This window comes from Cavia porcellus, unplaced genomic scaffold (genome assembly GCF_034190915.1).
Source record: "Cavia porcellus strain 051 isolate PalLab524CR breed Dunkin Hartley unplaced genomic scaffold, mCavPor4.1 scaffold_40, whole genome shotgun sequence".
Lineage (NCBI taxonomy): Eukaryota > Metazoa > Chordata > Mammalia > Rodentia > Caviidae > Cavia > Cavia porcellus.
Window position 1 is genome coordinate 6876631 of NW_026947523.1, and position 24554 is coordinate 6901184.

At 47.8% G+C, this 24554-nt stretch overlaps 2 protein-coding genes and 1 long non-coding RNA gene across 4 annotated transcripts in view; 1 reads left to right on the plus strand and 2 right to left on the minus strand.

Moving 5' to 3' along the window:
• Window positions 1–24547, plus strand: LOC106027848 (uncharacterized). Of its 2 annotated transcripts, none has more exons than XR_010045723.1 (5): window positions 1–221; window positions 11767–11873; window positions 12668–12862; window positions 14199–21944; window positions 23705–24547. It is a non-coding gene; the product is annotated as an uncharacterized LOC106027848 (long non-coding RNA). The 2 variants fall into 2 exon arrangements; XR_010045724.1 differs by lacking the exon at window positions 23705–24547 and adding an exon at window positions 12959–13103 and having other exon boundaries at window positions 14199–17709.
• Window positions 627–21512, minus strand: Ccdc134 (coiled-coil domain containing 134). The gene is made up of 7 exons (XM_003470523.5): window positions 21444–21512; window positions 19479–19588; window positions 18546–18667; window positions 18257–18341; window positions 14398–14579; window positions 14075–14146; window positions 627–6649 (listed from the first exon to the last, which is right to left on the minus strand). Exons 2-7 carry the CDS (start codon window positions 19570–19572, stop codon window positions 6524–6526), a joined length of 681 nt encoding a protein of 226 aa, XP_003470571.1. The 5' UTR covers window positions 19573–19588; window positions 21444–21512; the 3' UTR covers window positions 627–6523.
• Window positions 22812–24554, minus strand: part of Mei1 (meiotic double-stranded break formation protein 1) — a 68298-nt gene continuing 66555 nt past the window's right edge. The window contains exons 29-31 of the mRNA XM_063243707.1: window positions 23699–23836; window positions 23444–23553; window positions 22812–23010 (exon numbers count right to left, since the gene is read on the minus strand). Coding sequence (XP_063099777.1) covers window positions 22953–23010; window positions 23444–23553; window positions 23699–23836 — 306 coding nt within the window. The 3' untranslated portion in view covers window positions 22812–22952. The remainder of the gene's footprint in view (window positions 23011–23443; window positions 23554–23698; window positions 23837–24554) is intronic.

The window sequence follows — 24554 nt, forward strand, 5'->3', positions numbered from 1 at the left end:
GCAGCTCAGATTTGCATAGCGAAGCCCCACCCATCGCGGACTTGGAAAGACTGAGGCTAATAGCCCGCTGGATTCTCAGCCCAGCCTCCTACGCTTGCCTTAAAGGAGCCGCTCCCTTTTGCGGTGGATCTAGTCCACAAGCGGTTCGTCTATGGACCTGGGATTGAAGGGTTAAAGAGCTGCTGTCCCCCGGCGACCATCGGCCGCCCCCAGCACTAGCCGTGAGTACATTACGTCATCTTCCCAGCTGCCTCTCCCCCATCCCCTGCCCGGCCCGCCTGGTCAAGTGGGGAGTCAAATTTAGCCTCCAGAACTGGAGACCGACTAAGTCATGCTCGTCCCAGCCCTCTTAAAAACACAGAAATGAAGACTGAGAGGACAATGAATTATCCAAGTGTAGCTAACATTTCACAGTTTCCGCGGCTTTGCATATTGGACCTCTATCCCGGAACCGCAGGACCTCCGGGGGTTTTAAGCAGCTGCCAGCGCCCAAGGCTTTGCAAAAGTTTCGCAGGGATTGTCACTTTTTCGGGCGCTCACTCAGGTTTTTTGCAACTGGTCACGTTGTGCAAAGGTGCAAATTTCCAAGAATCTATCCTAACAAATAAAAGGACTGCTCAAAGAAATGCGAAAATAAATACGTATGTTCAGACATTCGTCATCAGATGCTCTGTACCTGAGAAAAACTGAAAAGTCCAGTAAGGCCCTGATAAATTACATTCACATGGTGGGACACTATGACATTAAAAATTATATGCAAAGAACTGGGGATATATAACTCAGTTTCAGAGAGGTTTAGTGCATGCAAAGCCCTGGGTCCCAACCCAGGTAACAAAACAAAACAAGAAGGAAAAAGTACATAAATGTGAAGAAAAGGCTTTTACAACATATCAGAAGGTGTATGTCGCCCATAATCCCAGCACTGTGGGAAGCAGAGGCAGAGGGATCACAGCTTTTAAGCCCAGCAGCCTGGACAATTTAGCTATTTAGCAAGATCCTGTCTCAAAATTTTAGGACTAAGGAGATAGCTTAGTATGAAGATCCTAAAATCAGTAAATTTCATGCAAGTTTTAGAGGCAAACGTTGCTCAGGGGTCACTCAGGACTTAAAGGACACCCACTTAAAGTTTTTGAGACAACTCCTTAGGAGCTGTTCTTAACCTCTGTTTTGTTATCTGTAAAATGGAAATGAAAACTGAATGTGGTGGTGTATACCCATAATCCCAGTATTGTGGAGGCTGCAGCAGGAGGATCATACACAGCGAGACTTTGTCTCAAAAGTAAGATAAAATGGAAATAAAATAGCACCCTTCAACTGGGCATGGTGGCACATGTCTAACCCAGCACACAGGAGGCTGAGGCAGAAGGATCATTGCAAGTTCCAGACCAACCTGGGCTACAAAGTGAGCTCAAGGCCAGTCCAAACTGCACAGCTAGGCCCTGTCTCAAAAAGACAGAAAAGGTGGGCTTGGTGGCTCATATCTATAATCCCAGCACTCTGGAGGCTGAGGCAGGAGGATCATTTCGACTTCGAGACCAGCCTAGCCTACAAAGTGAGCTTAAGGCCAGCCTGAACTGCATAGAGAGACCTTGTCTCAAAAAGACAAGAAAAAGAAAAGAAAAGAAAAACAGAACAAAAAAGTACCCTTCATAGTTGTGAAGATTCATGAAATTATATACATGTTGGTTTGACAACATTTATGGATATCTCTGGCAGATGAACAGTTTCTGCCCTCTTAAGAACTTCCAGCTTGGGGTAGGGAGCTGTAAACAAACAAATAACAGATGATGGTTCAAGTGACCAAGGAAAAGTAACAAGACCCGACTTGTGAAGTTAAGACTTGGGCTGCAGGTGTAGCTCAGTGGTAGAGTTTGCCTAGCGTGTGCAAAATCCTGAGTTCAGGGGACATTTAAAAATGAAATCTACAACTCTGAAGAAGGAACTCCCTGTGGTGTAGTTATGGTTCAGATAACATGGATTAAAAACCTTGAGGCAGAAGCTGCTGCCACAATGCATGTGATGAAGGTCAGGGCATGTAGTAAGGTGCCATAGAATACAGAAATGATCACTGAAAAACTAAGCAAGGCCCAACAGCTGACTGTCAGTTGTGCCTGTGGGTGTGGTGGGATGTGGGGTGGACTGTTCTCTCTTCTTTTTTTATTGTCTGAATTACCTTTTATGCTGAGCATTTATTCTATGAGAAATACATTGTGTCTTACACTGAGGTTAAAGCAAAACAAGAGTGCTCTTTGCTGTTTACACTAAGAAACAGAAAACAGCACCTGAACTCAGCTGCCTGCTATGGACCTGCTGCGGCACCAAGCTGGACAGTGCCATCTTCATCAGTGGTTCTTGGTAGCTCTGTCAGAGCTCCCTGAACTGACAGTTGTCTGTCTTCTCTGGCAGGACCCCCAAACAAATCACTTTGATCAAGTGCCTTCCCACTACATCTGGGGTTTCCTTGAGCACTGGGAGATCAATGAGGTAGGCACAGGGCTTCCCACTCAGCAGCTGTTTGTGGCTCCCAGCAGACCTGCCCAGAGGCCTTGGCGCCTGGCCAAGTGGCCTGAGGAAGCAAGCCCAAAGGCTCAGGAGAAACAGAAGAATGGCATTGCCCAGGATCCAAAGCCTAGTAAGACACCAACACTCGCCCTCTGGCCTGGATCCCACCTGACTGAACATCTTTCACCTGGCACCTTGCTCTGGCTGGGAGGACAGGCTGGCTCTGTGAGATGGAGAAGCCACTGACAAGTCAAGACTTGAGTTTTTCATCTGAAAAGGGAGGGGTTGGACTAGGTGATCATTTTGTCAAATTTTCTATGATGGATTTGGCACTGGCTATAGGTCGTAGGGAATCACATGTACTGACGCCTACACTTTGAGGCCTTTGCTTCCAGCACCTGCCCCCTTCTTCCTCCTCCCCTGGTTTTTCAGGACTCAGTTTAGGTGTCATTTCTTCCAGGAAGTTCCTGACACACTACAAGAGAATCTGACGAAGAGGTTGGGTTACAGGGTGAGAAATGACAAGTTTGGTTTGGGATGAACTGAAGCATAAGCTGTGGGGTGTAGCAGATGGTGACAGGGTAGGTGCCATTAATTTTGAGATCTTAGAGGGAATGGCTGTCCAAGAACAGAAAAGCAAAAGGGCAGCAGTGAGGCCAAGCTTTATTGTTTGGCAGTACTGAGGACTGAACCCAGGGGCTTTGTCCTGAGATACATCTATAAACCTTTTTAATTTTTGAGACAGGATCTCATTAATGTGCTACTTGCCCAGGCTAGGCTTGAACTGGAGATCTTGCTGCTTCAGCCTCTGAGTTCTGGGGTCACAGATATATACCACTACCACTGGCTGCCAAGGAGTCAGGAAGAGAGACAGCAGGGATTGAGGGCAGAGCACCAGGACAGTAAGTTCATGAGTTGTCAACACCATCTCTTGGAAGGCCAGGGTTGGGGACAGCAGAGGAGGATCCAGGCTGGGAGGGAGAAAGGCTGTGCATGGAAGATTTGCCCCCAGGGAGCATCAGGAAACATTTTTACTTGTAATAATTCCCAGTGCTGCTAAATACCCTGTCTTCCTCACACACCAGCGTTATCTGGCCTAAAATACCAACAGTGCCATTGTCAAGAAAACCTGCCTTAAAGAATATTAGGGGGCTCCCAGACTCCCTAGGGGTCCTACAGTCTGGACCTGGAAACTTAGCAGACTGGAACAATGTCCCAGACCACAGTGACAGTATTTGTTGCCATCACAGGGCATTCCTGGCACTGGTTATTGGACTGGCTGTTAGAATCACCTCCTGCTGCTATCCCTAGTACCTGCTGCCACCAAAGCCATCAAGAACCACACTGACTAGGTGCCCACAGTTGGTGGAAGTTTCCTCAGATAAATGAATCCTAATTGCAGGCAACTGGACAAACAATTACCCTCAAGCCTTTAACTCCCCTGAAGTGAGGGGTCCCTTCTGTCTACATAAGCCTTATAAAATGGGGTTCCCTCAGACTTGGGAGGCTGAGGCAAGAGGAGTACTGTGAATTCAAGGCCAGCCTGAACTATGTAGTGCTACCCTGTCTCAAAAAAAAAAAAAAAAAGGGTTCCCAGAACAAATGATCAACCACAAGCAAGACAAAGAGAGAGCAGCAAATGGGCTGCCACCTTTACAGGTGGCAGTTGGGAAACACTGGGCTCATCCCAGGTGGAGGGAACAAGCCCAGCCAACATGGAGAGAGGCTGAAGGTGTACAGGGAAAAGCCGAGGAGGAAGGGTAGCCAGACACTCAGAGACACAGTGGGCCCTCAGTAAATCTACAGAATGAACAAAGAAGAGAAGGGCACCTGTTGCCGAGAAGCTACTAAATTCCTGGCACCATCTAACTAGAAAGGACTTTTCTGCAGGCCCGTATCCTCTCAAGCTCCTGAGCACTCTGAGACGAGGACCCAAGGATCTGAGTGGCAGTGGACTGACACTCAGATCCGGGTGACAAGAGCAAGGGAAGAGCCTTCCTCATCACTCTGAGGTGCTGCTGATGACAAAGGCCCTAGAAGTCACTTAATAGGACTCCTACCAAAGCTGGAACTACGTCTGCACTGTCCTGAGGCATCCTTTGGCCTCCCACCATTCCCAAGAAGCCTGGTCCACAGCTAAACAGGCAGCATGGTTCTTAGTCTTTCTCCATTAAGGGAGGAAACGCCTCCTCTGGAAAGTCAGCAGCTGCAACTGTTCTCCAAGAAGGGGCAGGGAGGAGCCTTGGCGCTGCTGGTGTCTCACCTGTGGACACCAGGACAGCCTAACCAGCTGACAGATGGCTCCTGATCCCTCCCTTACTATAGCCCTACAGCTTGCAGACTAGCACAGCCATCTCCTGTACTCTTCACAGGAATGGCTGAAGGTCCATGTCCAGGGCACAGAGTCCAGGTCTCGAGGGAAGCCTACCACCACCTCCCTTGTCCAGTGAGGGGAAATGGGGCTGGTGGGCAGTCCTGATGGCAAAGCATCAATAGACTTCCTCCCAGTTCTCTTCCAGTTGCTTCTTGTCCCCTTACTTCTCCTGAGTGGCTGCTAGGGTACAGGATGTTTCAGGTCCTCCCATGAGTCTCCCTGAGGCCTGGCTTGTCTTTGCTATGCTGCCCAACAGCAAGCCAGCTTCAAGAAAGCAGCTTAGAACCAGGCATACCTGTAATCCCAGCACTCTGAGAGGCTGAGGCAAGAGGATTGCAAGTTTAAGCTCATCCTGTCTCAAGAAAAATAAATAAGCCTGGAGATACAGCTCAGGGCAAAAGCCCAGAATTTAGTGGCTAGCACCAAGGATGGGAAGCACACACGACAAAACAGATTTGGCCTGGGCAGATGGTTCAGATATCAAGTTCATTTACCCCTGAGGCTACAGGCACGGGAAGGAATGGGTTAGGCCAGAGTCAGTAAGTTTGACAGGCAAAGTCTCATTTTCACTTGGGCGCTACGTGGGGCTGGAGGCTGAGCATGGAGTGGACTGAGGATGGTTTTGTGCCTCTGTTCCTTTAAGAGGCAGACCCTTGGCTTGACAGGCCCAAGAGGCAGAGGTAGAATTCCTGTTGAAGCCCCTCCCCGCTCTGTTCTGGAAGGGCTGGACTGAAGGGCAGCAGTTCCCTCTCTACCGACCTGGGGCTTAACCCTTTCTGCAGCTCCCTTGACTGTCTGGAGGACTACACTCACTTGCTCTTGAAATGGGAGCTTGCTGTCTGACCAAACTGGCTCAGGGCAGCCCTGCCCTTGCAGACCATACACCCATAGGTTAAGGGTCTTCCCTGATGTGCTGACTGCTCCCTGGCTGCTCAGTGACTGTCCCCAGCTCTCCAAGGTCTCTCCGGATGACCTAACACCCTCCTGGGACACTTCCAGGGCTTCTCTCAAGGCCAATTCCTGGTCAAGGGCCGTGCTGAGAGGCAAGAGTCCAAGTCAAGCTGCTGCTTCTCTGCCCAGCCAGAGTTGGGCTCCTCGGATAAGGGAGCTTCATCCTCCAAACTCGGGCCATTCCTGAGGCTCCTGCTTCCCTGCTTCCCGCAGAGCCCACTCCACAGCTTTAGTGGGCTCAGTGGTTTGCTGGCTTTTATTGTGTTTCTGAAGAAGAGTTGGGACCTGAGCTGCCAAGTAGCTCACTGACACAGTAGAACTAGCTGTAGGCATGGCCTCTTTACCTGTGACTCAGAGCCTGGTTCTACTGCTTTTCCAAAGGGTGATGGCGGCCCTTACCCACTAGGACTCCAGGCTGCCCTCCTTCCTTCCCCAGCAGCCTCTATAAGTCCTTGCCTGTAGCATGGTATCTTCTAAAGGTCCCTTCAGTGCCCCCTCCAGACAGGCTCTGGGAAGGAAATCCAGCTACCTGAGCTTCAGTCCTTTTGGCTCCTGAGGACCCAGCAAATGTGGAGTCCCCAACTGGAAGGAGCCAGTGCTCACCACCATGGTGGATGCTGCCACCGCAGAGCCACACGGCCTTCTTCCTTCCAGTGGGCCTCTTGCTGGACCCTTGGTTCCTGAGTTGCTCCAGAGCTACAACTCAGACTGTGACCGGGAGATCCTTGGACCTTTGCGGATCTCTTTCCGCTTCTCCTCTTTCTTCCTGCGTTTCTCTTCTTCCCGCAGGGCCTTCTGGAAAGGGTCGTTGCTGGAAATGAACTGAGGAGAAGAGCAGAGTGGTGTAATTCAGTCTGCCAGTAGCAGAGTCTCCTTTGAGCTAGGCATAGAGTGCAGAGACAAGAAGGTTACCCAGACACAGTCCTGCCCTTGGGGAGCTCCAGACCTGCAGAGTTACCTAAGCTTGGGACAAGTGCTGAGTGCGCCTAGAAAGACAAGCAGGAGTCTGCCAGGCCAACAAGGAACAGAAGGGCGTTCCAGGCAGAGGGACAGAGGCTCAAGGTGCTGACAGACAATAAACTCCTCTAGAGAGAAGAAGTTGAGTGGCCCTGGGCACACCTGTCTATCACACCCTTGAAGAGAAGGGATGAACCCAGAGTGACCTTGTCAACAGGTAGGCAACAGCTTACCAAGAGGCAGGCTCTAGGTGAGAGAGCACACAGGAACAGAGGTAGAGCAGAGGTTAAACTAGCAGACCTCAGCAAATGGGAGGAAGACATAGGAACACCAGGCACAAGTGGGGTGGGAAGAGGATAAAGACTTTGGCTGAGGCATCTTCAGCTACAATCCCAGGCAGGGCTTTAGCTCTTCCCACCCTGCACTCTCCAGGGAAGCCTTACCTGGGGCTATCGCTTCTGCTAGTTTATGAGGTCAGTTACCCCTCATCCGTTTCTAAATGCCTAATAGCTTTACTAGAATGTCTCAAATGCTCCCTGGCTTGTAGTTCTTGGATTCCCTGTGCCTTTCCAATCCTAGACTTTTGCACATGCTATAGCCTAGGCCTACAAGGATCTTCCCAGCCCTGCCATCTGTTAGCCCCAGCTCTGCTGCCACTGCCTGAGGGACCTCCCCCAGTCTGCCTCCTCTTTGGCCCACGCTCTTCAACTTTGTGCTCATTCCTTCTTACACGAACCTCTCCTTTGTGATCACCTACTTCCTGCCTATCACCCCACCAGACAGCATGTTCCATGAGGACAGGAGGATGGTATTAGGCATAGTTTCAAAGTCCCTAGCACATTGTCTGCCTGCTTGTACTTGTTTTTTTTTTTAGCCAGGAATTGAACTCATGACTTCAGGCAGGCACTGTGCCACTGAGCTATATCCCCTACCCTGCCTCCTCAGTAGCACTCAGTCTGTGCTTTTTAAATGAATGAATGAAAGAGTGTGTTAGATGTGAAATACAACAGTATTCAAAACTCAGGTTGTGCAATATGCCCCTTTTCTGTGTTCATATGGCAAATTTGACAAATGTATGATGGAGGTGGACATTAAAAACAAACTAAGAGCTCCATCTGGTGGAGTAATCTACCTATCAGATTGGGTTGAGTCATGTGTCTGGAAGATGGGGGAAATCACCAAAGTGTGGTTCAGAGAGGGGAGGTGACACACTTAAGTCACTTAAGTCATGCAGCAAGTAGGAGGCTGACCTAGAAGTAATGTGCCAGGCTCATGTCCCTCTCCCCACACTTCCCCTATGACACTGCTCCAATCCCCTGAACAAATCCTGATCTGACTAAAGGGAGCTGAGAAACACCTTAGGTCACAGAGGGCCCCAAACTCGCTCTAACTGAGCAAGGTCAGGTCAAGAGGTCCTGGTCCCTGCATCCCCCATTGGCTTAGTCCAATCTTAGCTAGGTCAAAAGAGAAACTTGACCTCCCTTTTCCTAGTCTCTTGTCTCCCAGCACCAGTGGGGCTCCAACAACTTATCCCTTCTCCAGCCCCTACACCATCAGTTCTTCCCTCCCTGATCACATACCAAGCGGCTGTCCTCTCTCCTCTCTGACTAAAATCGGAAACCAGAACCCCCAACCGCCATCTGCTGTTGGCCTGTTCGTCTCAAAACTAAAACTTCAAAAAGGGTGTCTCTACTTGTCTCAACCACATACTTTCCTCCCATTCTTCTGAAACTCAAATCTTTTGCCCCCACCACTCCATCAAAACCACCGATCACCAGCAGCCGATTCTAAACCCAGCAACTGATTCTCCATCCTTGTCTTCCTTAACTTCCCAGAAGCAGCTGACCAACTGCTCTTCCCAGTGAGTGCTCCTCTCAGGAGTTTCTTTGCTAGCTCCTCCTCATTCCCCAGCCTCTAAAGGCAGCCCAGTCTCAGGGCTCAGCCCCTCAAACTGCTCCTCTGTCTGCCCGGCCCCGCAGCTGACCTGTCCATGGCTTTCAGTACCTTCTACACTGGCATGACTCCCACATTTGTAGCTCCGGCTGCCACTTTCTCAAGTCTATAGTCATCTATCTACTCGCCTTCTCGATATCTTCATTCAAATGCTCATCAGGTACAGAAACAATCTCTAGTTCCCTCCCCAACCGCTGGAGAAAATGCAGCCCCAGCCTCTGTCCTGGCCAAAGATCTTCCGTAATGCTTTTCTCACTCTACCTCATCTGCCTCCTCAGCAGGTGCTTTCGGCTCTGCTGCCAGATGAGAACCAGAACCTGACCATTTCTCCCCTCTGCACTGTCGCCCCAGTCAAGCTACCTTCCACAGCACAGCAGCTTCCTCTCCTGGGTCCTTCCTCCTTCCATCTAGTCCCCAGCACCACACAGCAGCCAGGTGACACCTTTTAACATGACAAGGCCCTTGCTGTTTGTGTCATTCAGAACTAATGAGGAAGGCCTCACACAGGCCTGAGCTGAGGGTCTTGGGATCTGACCTTCATCTCTGAACTCACTGTCTCCTGTCTCCTCACCCTTCCCATCCCCCAAAGATGTTCCTGATGCACAGCCTTTGCTGTCTCTGCTCCTTCACCCTGCAGCACTCTTCCCTCAGGTCTTTTCAGTCAGACTCTTCCATCCCTGTGAAATAGCACCTGCACCCCTGCCTGACCCAGGGCATTCCTTATCCACATGCCACTGCCTCTTTCTCCACAACTTTTGCTGCATCATATATATATTTTATATATATATAATATATATATATATCATAACTATTAACCATATATACACACATATAATCATATATTTTTCATTAACCATCCCTTCTCCACTGAACGCCACTCCAGAAGTGCAGGGCTAGTCTGCCCCCCAACCCATGAGGGGCGGTGAACAGATGCTCACCAATGCTGAATAATGGAATATGCTATGTATCTGAAAGGCCTTTCCTCCACTGGTCTATCTAGGATTGACCACTCTCTCTTTTTCTTTGCAGTTCTGGTAAGGGAATCCAGGGTCTTGCACAAACTAGGCAAGCCTCTACCACTGAGTTATATTTTCAGCCCTTATTTTTAAATTTTATTTTGAGATAAGATCTTACTGAGTTGCCCAGGCTGGCCTCCAACTTGCAATCCTCTGCCTTAGCCTCCGGAGCAGGTGCGTAGTACCACACCCAGCTCATGCAGCAACTCTTAACTCTTTCCATTCTATCTGCCAGCAGATGTTGGGTCAGATTCCCTTCAGGGGCCGATAGCTCACTAGGCTTTCCTCCCCACTGGCACAGTGATCATGCTGGAATGGGATTGTATTCCCTGCTGCCTTTCCTAGCATACTGTGAGCACCTCAAGGGCAGGGACAAGAACAGCCTCCTGTTCAGGGACAGCGGTCAGCATGTCAACTGACAAAATGGGTCTTTAGTGATGGTGCATAAAATGTAGGCAGACTCCTAGCACAAAAGGCAATGTATGAGAGGAGCTGAGCAGACCTACAGCTCCTACAGATGGAGAGGTCTGTGCTAGCTATCAAAATTGGGTGGTGGGCTAGAGGTATAGCTCAAGGATAGAGCCCTTGCCCAGGATATTTGAGACCATGGGTTCAACTTTCAGCATCACACAAAAAAGTAGAAACAAATCTCAGGATAGTCTCCAGCCAATGAAAAGGAAGGAATTTATACTGCTTCTATGGTTATATCCAAGAGCACACAATGCTGACATTAGTCTAAATTTATCCACACTCTCACTCCTGTCCTATATGAGAGGGACATGCGTGACTCCAGGCCAAGAGCCTGTTTCACAGCAATAAAGCATCCTCATGGATGCCCCCTTGTTGGGAAAGGAAACCCGCCATAGCCTTAAGAATCAGTACATGTGCTGGAAGAGCACCCCAAGAAACAAGGCCCTGACTGTTCTTAGCCAGGAACATTATCAGGGTTTGACTGCAGTAAGCATTCTGGGGAAACATGTTGCCTTAGTTTGCATAAAAGGGCAGCAGCTACTTCAACACGGGCAAACAGATCCACCATTGTTACACGGCACACCGTATCCACCATTGCTACACAGAGCCAAGCCCCTGGGCTGGGTGGGACCCTCAGTACTGGCTCACTGTGCCCCAGCGAAGGTGAAATCTAAGCTATTGCACAAATATGCAGGCCTGACTGTTGTTCTTTACAAGTCCTGCTTTCAAGGCAGGCTGCTGGCTGGTGACTGCAAACTAACATTTCGGGAGGCTCCCCAACCCTGGCTCCACAATCAGTAAGAGTGGTTCACTGTGACTAAACTGTGAAAATAATACAGTTTATGCTGAACACCTGCTTTCTTCCTGGGAGTCTGGAATTCAGGGAAAGTCAGGCAAAGGGTGCCCATATAACCAACTGCCAATAAAACTCTGGGCATGGGACTCTAATGAGCTTCCCTGATGGACATTTTACTTGTGTTGTTACAACTTGTTGCTGGGAGAATTAAGCCTATCCTGTGTGATAGGCTACTAGGGGAGGACTCCAGAAGCTGGTTTCCCTGGAATTTATCCCACATGTTTTTGCCCTTTGCTGATTTTGCTTTGTATTCTTTCTCTATAGTAAATCAGCCATGAACATGGCTATATGCTGAGTACTGTGAATTCTGCTAGAGGATCTTCACGGCCACAAATACAACTATATATTAAATACTATGTCGCCTTTTAGCAAAACAACAGTCCTGGGGGTGGTTTTGAGAGCTGGAGACAAAAGTGTCTGCAGGCAGCAGCAGCTTTCCAGCCCTAGGACAGCCCTGGAACACTAACTGCCATACAGGCCAGCCAGACAATGATCTGAGTTAAAAGCTGTCACTTTTGCCTTAGATGACATTACTAGCAACTAGGTATGTTATATTCTTAACTGTGTCTTGACCATTTAGTCTGCCACTCAGAAGATTAAAGGACAGATCAAAGACAAGCCTCTGGGCCACAAACTAGATAGTCTGCACCACTGATTTGTTGATTTTGTTTTTGTGTTTGACACAGGGTCTTGCTGTGTGGTTCCGGCTGGCCTAGACCCACCGTGTAGTGTGGGCTGGCGTCAAACTCATGGAGCTCCTCTTACCTCAGCCGCCTGAGTGCTCGGACTGCAGGTATATGCTACCACACCAGGCTTGGGTGACTTGTTGGATGCCCATACTCTAATGAGACTGACTAGAATCAAACTAACCAAACCTGAAACACCCATATCACTACCACTGTCACCTAAATACATCACAGTTCTGGACATGGCAACATACCCACTATGGACAGGCATAGAGCATAAGACTGTATTTCTGTTTTGACGACCAGAGTCTTGGGTTGGAATGGCCTGAGATTGAAAGGACTATGATATGATCACTTGGTTGAGAACACTGCTTGCCAAGTGCCCTGCAGTGGCTAATGTGGGCAAAGATGGAAGATATTAACAGATCTGTATAAATTTGTAAAGTACCCTTGTCCCACTCATATCTGACCCATCTGAAGGAAGGGTCTATGCAAGAGGAGGGAAGAACTGGAAAAAAAGTGATATTATACCTACTGGAATGGGATACATTGATTCTGTAGCAATAATCCCAGCAGCCACAGAGGGAATGCCTTAGACTCCAGAAGGTACAGGAAACAATTAATGCTCTCTTTGTCCCTTAGATCCAGCACTGCCACCTGGCAAAGCAATCCTAGGGTCTGCCCCAGATCAATGGCAGCTGCCACTGACAGTCTGGCCACCTGCTGGGTGTGTCATTCCCATTCCTGTGATGGGCAAACTCAAGTGGACACTGCCAGTACTAAACTATTTTCCTCTGCCTGATACCATCAAAGGTGGCTCCTGAAAGCTACCCTGTATAGACATAGCAGGTGGCACAACCTGTTTCAATCTGATGCATGCAAATTTTTCTGCTTCTCCTAGTGCCTGAGCAATCTTAGATTATACCACGTAGGACAACTGAAACTGAAACTGAGACACTGCCCCTGAGGTTTGACCAAACAATGTCCTGGTGTTTGAAAGTAAGAGACAGTGGGCTATGGAAGGGTTGCTTTGGCTCCAACTACTGCCCCCGTTAACTATTAACAATAACATTCATGGAAGACTGAAGACTGGCAGGTAAGCCTAAACTCTCTCATGTGGGTTGTAATAGATATTACACTGGTCTTGAATCATAGCCTGATTGTCCAAATGAAACCCATGGGTTCCCTCCAGGACTTCTTCACAGTTGGCTGAGTAGGGGACCCTGAAGGACATGGTTGAGCATGCTGCAGACTGACCTCAATCAGAATACAGTTAACAGTAGTTCGCTTAATAAAGTATGCAAAATATTAAATGGATTTCTTCATGGCTTCCATTGGTAAGAGTAATTAGCCTAAATAGATTTATGTGAAAATTTGAGTTCAACCAAATATGTAGGTCTTGGGTAGACTGTTGGGGAGACAGTCCACCATGGACCTAAGCATCCCTGCACATTCTTGCTTGATACACCGATAATGCAAAGAGCTCTGGCCATTCTGGGCCATTTTTTAGGTCTCTGTTTGCAGAGAGCAATGTATTTTGTTTGTTTGGGTTTTTTTTTTTTTTTTTTTTAGCTTTTGTGTGTGTGTGTGTGGTACCGGGGATTGAACTCACAACCTCGCGCTTGCCAGGCAGGCGCTTATGCTGCTGAGCTAAATCCCGGGCCTAGCTTTTGTTTTGTTATGCCCTTTTGAGACAGAGTTTCACTGTGCAGTTCAGGCTGGACTTGGACTCACTTTGTAGTCCAGGCTGGCCTCAAACTCAAAGCAATCCTCCTGTCTCAGGCTCACATGCTGGGATTATAGGCATGCACCATCATGCCCAACCTGCAGAGCAGGCTTGTAGGATGAGTTCTTGAAGAACAGGTTTGCTTCCATTCACTATCAAAGTGAATTGCCTAAGCTTAGTGGTCTTCAAGAAAAATTCAAACCCACTGCATGTACAGCCTCTGCTTGGGCCCCTCAATGTCACTCTGATGGGCACTGGGAAAGAAGGTGAACCAAGATGACCAGGCCAGCTATCTGGCTACTGATTTTGCTATAATGAAGTCTGATATCTCTGACATGTCAGCATCCACATAATAGAAGCAGACTGGCTTGTTAGCCTTCTAACAAGTAGAGTAAAACTCCCAGACCCTTCACAAACCTGACATTTGTCTGTACACTGGTGACAGGTTCTGGGCTCAGACCCAGGAATGTCTGGTTCCAGCTCCAAAGGCCTGGTGTTCCGCTCTAAGTTCTAGTCCCTGGGCTCCCAGCTTCCCACACCAGACAGAGGCAAAGCAGACAGACACATGCCCCAGCAGCTCACCTCCATGCGGTCTGTTTTAAATGGGTTGTGGAAGTCAGAGTCTTTCTCGCTGATCCCCAGCTCCTGGGCCATCTGCAGATGAAGAAAAGTTAATCATTCTCTGTTTCTGCTTCCTTTTCACCAGAAAGCCACTACCTCTATGCTGGGACCCAGCACCCTGGTCAACAGAGAAGCCCCATACATGGGATTTCTATGGCCAAAAGTGCCTTGGGACTCATCACTGAAAACAGTCCAGCACTGACACACGAGCTCATGGCAGATGTGAGGCTCCTGGTCTACCACAAGATTGAAGGCTCCCACAACTCCTCTTCTACGGTCCTTACCAGGCTGAGGATGGGCGAGTGGGGCCCCTGGTCAAAGACGCCTGTCTGGTTACAGAAGCTGATGCCCCAGCGGATGAGAAGGTTCCAGTTGGAGTTATGGTCAAAGTAATGGTGCACAATCCTTGGGAAGCGCAGTACCACATCCCCGAAGAAGGCCGTGTTCTCCACCACATGGGAGAAAGCTGGCAAAAGGACATTAGTGAGTGGCCTGTGTAGCTGCCCTCCTTCCTACTGCCTGCCTGACTGGCCCCAGGCATCCTCCAGAGAATGGAGACACCCACCAAACACGATCAGAGGGGAATGGCATCCACCGGCCACAGCATGCCTACTGCATGTGCACTGTGTGCCAGCGCCTGTGTTCTCAGCTCACTGAAATTTATAACACCTTTAGAGGGAGAGATGGCTGCTGGTCCCATTCTATAGGCAAGAAATAAAGGCTCAGCAACTAGCGTCAAATCTGGGCTGCAAAGCCATGTCAGTCTGTCCAAAGACATCTCACTGCCGAGAAGACTTGTTTGCTATGGAGACCAGAGAGGCAGGTTGAGTTGTATACAGAGACTGATGTCTCAGACTTTCCTGAGCCTGACTCCCCCAGTACAGTATGTTCACGGACGGCCTCTGGTGTTCATGTGAACAGCTCTGTGAGCCCTGTAGTGCCTGAGAAGGGTCTGTTCTGTTAGGAAGGTCAGTAAGTGAACAGATCAGGACTGTAGGGTTTTTTGGTGATTTTTTAAAAAATATTCTTTCCATTTTATTTTATTGTAAATGCTTCTTAAATTCTTATTTTGACATTATTCTAAAATTACATAATACAAACTTCTACTTGACCCCTTCTATTATAATCTTACATAACTATTGTATAATTATTGAATCAGGACATTATCAGCAATAGAATTATTAATTAACCTACAGGCTTTACTTGAATTTTGCCAACTTTTCCACTACTAACCTTCCTCTGGTCAAAATATTAGACAGAGGGTAATGCGTGTGCCCACCATGAAACCAAGTTACCCAGACCTAGAAGAGCACGAAGAGTAGCTGTGTACCCAGTTCTGGAGGCAGACGGGCCCCAGGCAGCTCTTCTCAGCAGTGGTCAAGCATCCCAGGGAGGTAAGCAGACCCCAAAGATATGCCAGGTTGGGTCTGAGATACTTAAGAGCAGGGATGCCCGAGCTTCAGGAAAATCTTGAACTTCAGGGAACTCAGGAGTCAGTGTGGTTAAGAGGGAAAAGCCTACTATAGCAAAATTAAGATATCATGGAATTAAACAATTTTATATTGTAGATACTATATTGGCTGATACAAATTTATAGCCTATGAAGAAATGGGACAGATACAACACAAAGTTAAATATATGTAGGTAAACTTTGGTCTGAAATCTAGTGCTACACTAGATTTCTCTACTACACTAAGTCATCCACTATAATTTTTTTTCAGTATAGATATAGTAGATGGTCTGCAAGTCTCTAACAATTTTCCATAAAGTAGATTATTGGTCATCACACATGATTTTGTAATTAGTACTGTGTGTGCTTATTTTGCCAGTTCTTCCTCAGAGGGTTAAGCTACATTAACAGTTTACGTTCAACAACTAAAAAAATAATAGGGAAAATTATTTCAGTATGTGCTTCAGCGATGGGAGTGACTCTGTTAACAGAAATCTGCAGAAAATAGGATTATAAGGTTATTCAGTCAATTCTGTCTTGGAAAGTCCTGTGTTAGGAATCTGACTGGCAGAATTAACTTTTTGAAAATGTTTTATACACAGATATTTGTATTATTAAATTTGGAGCCATAGTCAGATGATTTAGACCACAGTTGGCTTTTTATTTCAGTTTAAAAGATAATTTTTTAAACAGTCAACATTTCTTGCTGTTATAGTCTGTAGCCTTTAAAATGACTGTGTTGCTTTTAGGATACTAAAAAAGTCCCAGAAGTTGAGATGACACTGTGATATAGCAAGATATAAGCCATAGAATTAACAAAGAAGTGCTATGGCCTCTTCGTGATAAGTTTTCTAAATGCAGAGACACTTGGCTACATTCATAGAGACATTTCTGTTTTGTTTTCAAATGAAAATTTGTCTCTTTGGCAATATGCATAAAGGAAAAAAAAATTTTTTTTTTCCTCTTACCTGATTCTGTAGTCGTAAGATAAAGCACGGGTATTGGTGTTATAAAACAAACAATGGATTGTAACAAGTGCATGGTTCAAAATACATGATGTTAACTTTTTATATACCTTAATGGTTCTTTTCTATTCATAATTTCTAACTTTCATAAAGCACACCAAGAATTTCATACATTTCTTTTCAGTAAACTGCTCTTTTTGCTATGAGAGGTCATTAGATACAGTATTTATTCTTATAAATGAAAATATCAAATCATCTAGGATATTGACACATTTCAATTTGCAGTGTCTTTTTTTTTTTTGGACTGGGTATATTCCCCTGAATGGTATTGATAAATAGTTCAGAAGACAAATTCAGTGAAATAAAAGTAATATTTATTCATGGTGATCAATTAGTCCCATTATTTGCTTAAGGAAACTACTGTGGATAACTCTCCACTTTTTTAGTAACTCAATTTGACATGAGGTGATGGTAGAGTCTGAGTTTACTTATAGAATATGTTGATTTATTTTCAGTACTTGAAAATACAAAGATAAGTGCTTTGGGAAAAAGCCATATAATTTTAAGTTAACTTGCATTCTTTAGAATATTTTATGTCTAAACAGAAAGGAAATATTTTTGAAATGTTAAAAAAAGAGAAAGAGAGAGAGAAACACCAAGGCAAGAGATTGCAAGTTATGATGAAAATTAGAAATAACATTTGCAAACTGCCTAATATTTAACATACAAAGAGATGGGCTGGGGATATAGCTCAGTGGAAAAGTGCCTGCCTGGCAAGTATGAGGTCCTGAGTTTGATTCTGGTTAAAAAAAAAAAGTCAGGTGTGGTAGTGCACACCTGTAATCCCAGTACTCAGGAGACTGAGGCAGAAAGATCGCTGCAAGTTCAAGACCAGCCTTTGCTACAAAGTGAGCTCAAGGCCAACGTAAACTGTATAAGGAGACTCTGTCTCAAAAGAAAAAAAAAAATACAAGGGTTTTCTTCAGCTTTACTTTAATCTAAGAAATAGTATTAAAATATAACCAGTAGGGGGCTGGAGATTTAGCTCAGCGGCATAAGTGCCTGCCTTGTAAGCAGGCAGTCGTGAGTTCGATCCCCGGTACCGGTAAAAATGAAAAAGACAAAAAAAAAAAAAAAAAAAAAAAAAAAAAATATATATATATATATATATATATATAAAACCAGTTAATGAGGAAAGGGATTATCATTGCTGAAGAGAAATTCTGCAAGAGTATAAAAGGGGTTATCCTTTCATCTTATTTATATATTTTTCTCAACTTACCTAAAAAAGATTTAAGGGGGTTGTGGCTTTTACTACAGTTCCAAAGAGCAGTGGTAGTTACACCCCCTGGCTCAAGTACTTTGACAGGCCTTGTTCTTCTCTCTTATAAATGGAAACAATTTCTGCCTTCCTTCCCTAAGGGTCACAGTGGTGACGCACTGACTCTGTCCTGGCTCCTGGAGTAATGGTGGGCAGAGGCTCCTCCCTGATTTCCTACCTTAAGCCCGGTGGAATATTTGTCAGGAGAACAGGAACTGGCTCTGGAGGCCAGAGACACTTAGAGAACAGACTCTGTCGTCATCTGCCTTACAGGACCTAGCAGCTGTCATAAAAAGGTGCTCTAGGGATGGAAAGAGTGACAAGAACAGGAGGGAAAGAGCAGCTAGAAAGGACCAAGTTGGAAAAGGAGGAGGAAAAGGAGAAAAGGTGGGTTTGGGAGACCATACCATCCTTCAGCTTCTCGTCCTGGGGGAATGGCCCATCTGGAAGCACATCAGCAGCCTGGAGCACTGTCCGGGAGTCCTCTAGCACCTAAGAGGACCCCAAATGAGGTCAGTGGCTTTTTAGAGTCCTTTACAACCTGGCTCCAGCCCCGTTTACTTGAACCCCACTTCAACTCCTGTGCATGTAGCTCTGTCCTCACTGAAGACCATTCTTTTAAGGGACGCTTCCTCATCTGTTATTGCCTAGATCAAAGACTGGGCTTGCAGTGAGTTGTCTCCTGCCCCCACACACCTTAAAGAGCCCCTTGAGCATGACATCAAGGATTTTGTACTGTTGGTGGACATCATTCAGCTGTGCCAGGTTCTTCAGCGCCGACAGCTGCTCCCGCCGCTTCACCTCAAACATCTTCTTGTCTGGGCAGCATTGAGTTAAGGGGCTGGAACCAACAACTCTGTGTGGACATCCAACAGCCCTGTTCTTGAGCAGTAGGTTCTCCAAGGACCACGAATACCCGTGGCTTGGAAGCCATGGGCTGGGAACAAACTGTGAAGGGTACGGGCTCACCAGTGTATCACCCACCCAATTTTCTGAGGACTTTGCATCCAATAACCTGAACCCAACCCTCCAGACCTGGCTTCTGCCTTTCATCTCTGGTCTGCCTGCCATTACTGACAATTATTCTCTGTTCTAGAACTGTGCCACTCTGCTCATGCTACAGCCTCTACCCTTCTCTACATTCTATTCTCTCAAGAGCTGGCACAGTGTTTGCCCTATGCCTCCTGCATCCATGAGAGAGCAATGATCACTGAGTACAATGACCGTCTGTTTGAATTCTCTCCCCCAGTCCCGTGGAGGCTGCAAAATCACTGGTCCTGACTTACTTTTATGTCCCAGAGGCCTGGCCCAGAACATTGGGATCAAGACGGGCCAGTAATCCAGTGCTCCTAAATCTTGCCTCGTCTTACCCACAAGGTGCGAGGCCCATGTACAGTCCTCACTGAGCCTTTGCAGCTCTGAGAGATGTGCCTGGCCTTCACCACTTAATATATGGAGAAACAGACTCAGAAGAGAACATCTTGCTCTAGGTCTGGCTTCTTGGCCTTGTTCAGCAAGTTAAGTCTGCTCATTCTTGGACTCTCCTACGGGGAAGTAGGTATAGAGAGAACTCATTTACTGACCCTCTCAAGACAGTTCATTCACCCTACCCCAAATTCCAAAAGATACAAATCTCTAGGCTTGGGTCCCTCGAAGTGCCTGTGGTCCCTCTTCCTGACAGGAACAAGACAAAAAGGAAGGCCAGGAGCTGAAGAAGGTTCATATCCAAGATCCTGGAGCTAAAGGGATAACGCAAAGAAAAGGATTGAGAGCCAGAGGCTGATGTTATGTAAAATAGAGAGTATAGTGAACGGTAACTTCCTTTGACATGGCACAGCCTCTAAATGCCAAGAGTCCACTTTTGGAAAGCCCTTGAAGAGCCAGCCCTTGGTCCAGGGCTGCGACCAGCAGGCACACAACAAAGAAATATAAGATGGCTGAATGGAAGAAAGAAGATAAATGCTAGCAACACAGGCATGCTGGGAGCACAGGAGTGGGGATTAAGGGTCAACATTAGAGCCATGCATGACCCTAAGCAAATTACACTTCCTCTCCAAGCCTCAGCTTCCTTGCCTGCCTGCTGCAGGGAAGTGGTCTAGGTGAGGCACTGTCACCCAGGTGAGGCCTGGTCAATAGTACTCTCTTTCGATCCCCTCCCCTTGCCTCACAAGGTCAGGTGAAGGCAGTGAGAGGGGATATGAAACTTCTGTGGTTTTCCTCCTCCCGGTTTGTCTTCAGGAAGAAGAGACACAGGGTGAGTAAGGAGGCAGGGAGTCTTGAGGTAAGATGGCCACTACTTACTCAGTTTGGAACCATAGTTACCATGTGCACCCTGTTCCTATTCAGGTAAAATCCCACAAACTTTTTCTCAGTACTGGGGAACTGAACTCAGTGCCTTTACACTGAAATACACCTTTTTAAAAAAATTTTCAGACAGGATCTCATAAAGTCACTAAGTTGCCCTGGCTGGGTTGGAACTGAGATGTTCCTGCCTCAGTCTTCCAGAGTTCTGGGATTACAGCCAACACCCAGCCAAAGCACAATTATTGCATACCTACCACGTTCTAGGCAACAGGACTACAGCAATAAGGTCAAGCAAAAATCCCTGCACTCATGGTACTTAGCTCCCTAGTAGAGGTAAGAGACAACAAACTGAAAAACAGAAAGATGAGAGGGAGTCTGTCAGGTGCAACATTAAGTAAGAGGTTGGGGAGGCTTTATAATCAGATGACAGCCACCCAATTTTATGAATGTGGAAATTATGCATATAACAGTGAGGTAACTGTCCAAAGTCACACAGCCATTCCCAGGCTGAACCGAAGGCAGCTGACTCTCAGACCAGTGCTCCATCTCCTGTCTCTTTTTCCTTGGTAATGAGGATTGAAGCCTGAGACTTGGGAATGCTAGGCAAACATTCTACCAATGAGTGAGCTACATCCCCTCCCCTTCCAAATTAGCATATGTCACAATTGACCACTGATATACCAGAACACCTGATCTGGCAGAGGGATAGAGGGATTGCCAGTTAGTGAGACGCCCGCAGAGATCACTGGAACTCTTGACCCCCTGACAGATGGAATCAAATCCTAGAGAAGGCATCCAAGTTCACCCAGAAGCTCTCCACCTTCCACCGTCATGCTCCAGGTCCAAGGGAACCAGAATCTGGAGACAGCAAACCTTGGAGAGTAACAAGGAGGGCATCAAGCCGCTGGCAACGATTGAAGCAGGGTAAAAGTAGGAAAGAAAAACCGAAACACCAGACTTGGGGAGACTCAGGGAGTGCACTCTTGTCTTTCTCTACTATTATGTTGTTTTTCTGCCACTCAATCCTGAGCCTTTCCAGTGCGTCCCGAGCTCTTCCCAGTTCTGCAAGAAACTCTTAACCCATTCTGCAGAGGTGCCCTGCTAGTGACAATTGTGGGCCCAGCTCGCGGACCTTCGGGCCTCCGAGAGGAGGAAAGGAGACTTCACAAAAGAAAAGAGGATTTCGATCCCGAAACTCCCTCCCCACACGCTGCACCAGTTCCAGGGGCCCTCTACCCTTTCACTTCCCTCCTCAGAAGCCTGCGGCCCGGCGGTCCCGCCATCACGTACCAGAACGGGCGATGCGGGAAGGGGCGGGCGGGTACTGCCTTGATATACACCTTGACTCGAGGGTCCACTAGAGTACACCACACGGAACACAACTCCAGAGCACCTGGCTAGCGGCGCGTAGAGACCGCGGAATGCTGCCCCACCCACCGCCCCTCTCCCGTCCAATGAGTACGGGCCGCGACCTCTGCGCTCCGATGACTTCACTTCCGGCTACGCCCCCACTGCTCTGGGCTCCCAAACTGGCGGCCGGTTCTCTCTGGATCAACTCTTTTCCCAGCAAGCGTCCTGCCTATCCGGAGCAGCGGCTCCCGCGGTGGCCCAGGGATGTGGTTCTGGAGGAAGTGAAACGGCAAATGGGACGTATGCCCATTTTAAAGTGCGCATCAGCAAACTAGGGCCCCATCCCCAGCCCGCCTGGCGATCTTCCACGAGCTCACCCTGAACCAGTTGTCATTCATGACCATGTTTTTTCAACTGCAGTTCGCTACATGAGTTTATTAGGTAATGATTAGCTCTTCTTTTTTAAAAAACAACTACCAGAGCCCGCGTACGAAGTACGGGAATTTCCGGTTCACCACCTTCTAAACCAAGTTTTTGGTCCGTTGGTTAGGAAGAGCTTCAGCCCCAGCTTCGCGTGGTATCAGGACATCCAGAGAAAGGACACCCGGGAGGAAGGGAGGCGTAGCCACTTAAAGGGCTGGCAGCCCTCCACAGGAACAAAGGTGCTGAGGCCCAGTGGGTTGCACTCGGAACAGGGGCAAGCACAGCCGTGGAGTGCAGCCTGAGCGCCAGTGCCAAGCAGACATTAAATAGGAACTGCCCAGGCAGACACAGAAACACACTGTCAAAGCGTGGTAGCACCAGATTGTAATCCCAGCACTCTGGGAGACTAAAGACGGAAGGATCTCAAGTTCAAGTCTAGATTGGGTAATTTAGTGACTTTGCGAGACCCTGTCTCAAAAAATAAAGGAGGGCTAGGGATATAGCTCAGTGCAGAGGTCCTGGGTTCAACCCTGAGTATCGAAGAGGGGAGAGAAGGGGGAAGGATCTAGTTTAGTGAAGGGCTGAGACTGGGGCAGATTCACTTATTAAGTAAGGCTGAGAAGAATTTGACTTTTCTTCCCTGGGAATTATACTCTCCCCAGTGGCAGAAGAGGTGAGGTGACTCAAAGCACCTGGATTGCAGCAGCCCGAACTTACACGGGTATGGCCTGACTGTTTTCTCTGGGTACAACTGAGGCAGCCAGCAGGCACTCCTTCAGTGTCACTGCCTTAACAAACCTGCTCTCCCTGTCCCCAAGGAAACAATCCACTATCCAACTGGCTGAAAACCCAGCTCCAAGGAGACAAAAAGAATTCAGACTGAGCTGTTTGTATCATTTTAGTTCCTCATTCCATTTGCACAATAGAATATATGGCTCCAGAGAAATGGCTGTGATTGTCATCCTTTTCCCAGCAATTATGCCCTAATTTTGTCTCCAGGGCTCCCTTCTCTTGATATCTGGGCCTTCAAGTTCTGAGGCTGTCTCTGATGTGGGACAGGGATATGGCCACCCCTCCCAGGCAGCTAGTTATGAAACATGAGAGGAAAACAGCAGAAAAGAGGAGCCAACCATGATGGAATCACACTTCTGAGCCCCTGGAAAAGCAAGAATGTCAGACAGGGGCAGAGATGCTCCTAAAAATAGTGGCATGGTTTCTAAACTTGGGAGCTGAACACCTGGTGAGGCAGCTGCTCTGGAACAGGGAATTGTTCCCCGGGAAGGGAAAGGAGAGCCAGGGAGGCAGCTGGTATGGGTGGGAAGCACCCACCCACACTCAGCAGTGTCTCTGGAGCACTCCAGCGACCCGCAGGGGCCTCTGACTACTGCTACAGCCCCCGGCTTTCAGAAGGACTTGCCTGTCACCAGCCCTTCCCACTTGGGCTGAGAAGTGAAGCATGATTCCCTGGCCTGGTCGACCTTGCCCAGGCCAAAGCTCCCGTGTGCAAGAAAGGATACAGCATGTCCTGCAGGGGTGGCTGGACTGTGGAGGTACTGGAAAGACCCTCCAAAGAGGCCTGCAGGGTCTGGGTCATACTATGATCAGCCAGGAGGCCCATATTCTGGACCTGAGGTGAGAAATGGGCAGGAAAGGCAGCTCCCAATAACTACCTCCCACCTCCTGCACTCCCAGCCATTCTGACAGCTCCCACGCTCCACAAGATAACCTTGAGGGTCAAGCCTCGCAGGGGCCATGTGGCATCCCCTTTCTACCTGCAGGAAGAAGCTGCGCAGGGCCTGGAGTGTAGTGTCTGAGAGGGCAGACAGGTCAGCCAAAGCCACGTCTTGAAGAAAGTGACCCACTTCTTCATGGGAGAGAATGCTGCTGCTGCTGCTGCTGTATCGCACAAACTGGCACAAGAAGAAAAGCCTCACATGCCAATGATTTGGAGGAGATTCCATTTCCTGTGCCCTCTGTGCTCAGCACTCAGCTGGAAATACTGTTCTAAAGCCCATAGAACCCTGCTTTTAAGCTCTGCGCTGGTGGGCAGGGTGCGGGAACATGGTTGTATTCCCAGGAAAAGGAGCAAACAAGGCAGACTGAGACCCTGAGAGGGCTGCCAAGGTGGCCTCCGGCCTTGGCTCCCTCCTCCCCCAGCTTTGTGCTACACTCTCATGGCCACATGAACTGAGCAGCTTCTGTAACTAACCACCATGAGCTCCTGTTCTGCTCTCCTCACTTTACTACCGGGGATAGGTTCCTTCTCTCTGCCTACTAATCCTTCGGGCCTCAGCTAAAACATTACTTTCACTGCATAGAAACGGTCATTTTTTTCTCTGTGTCCCCATATCAACCACAGATTTATTTGTAGACCCACAACACTCTCACAGACTTCTGCTTTGATATTCAATGGGCACCAACTATGTGCCAGACTGCGCATCTCCTGCACTCTACCACTCGAAACATCCTAGTTAACTGTTCATTTCCTTGTCTATCTCCTCTAAACTGCAGGACCCTAAAGGCAGAGAGAGCATGGCTCATCACTATCTCTGTGCCTGGCAGACCAGACATGTGGTGGCAGGGCCTGGTCAACATTTCATGAAATAAAAGGTGTGGAGGTCTGCAGGG

Coding starts and splice junctions, on each gene's coding strand:
- Ccdc134 (XM_003470523.5), bottom strand. CDS start 19,572: ATGAACCTTCTTCAGCTCCTGGCCTTCCTTTTTGTCTTGTTCCTGTCA. Junction 18,668..19,478: donor GGACCCAAGCCTAGAGATTT/GTATCTTTTGGA, acceptor AATGCTGCCCAG/ACAAGAAGATGTTTGAGGTG. Junction 6,650..14,074: donor TTAAAACAGACCGCATGGAG/GTGAGCTGCTGG, acceptor TCTTCTCCTCAG/TTCATTTCCAGCAACGACCC.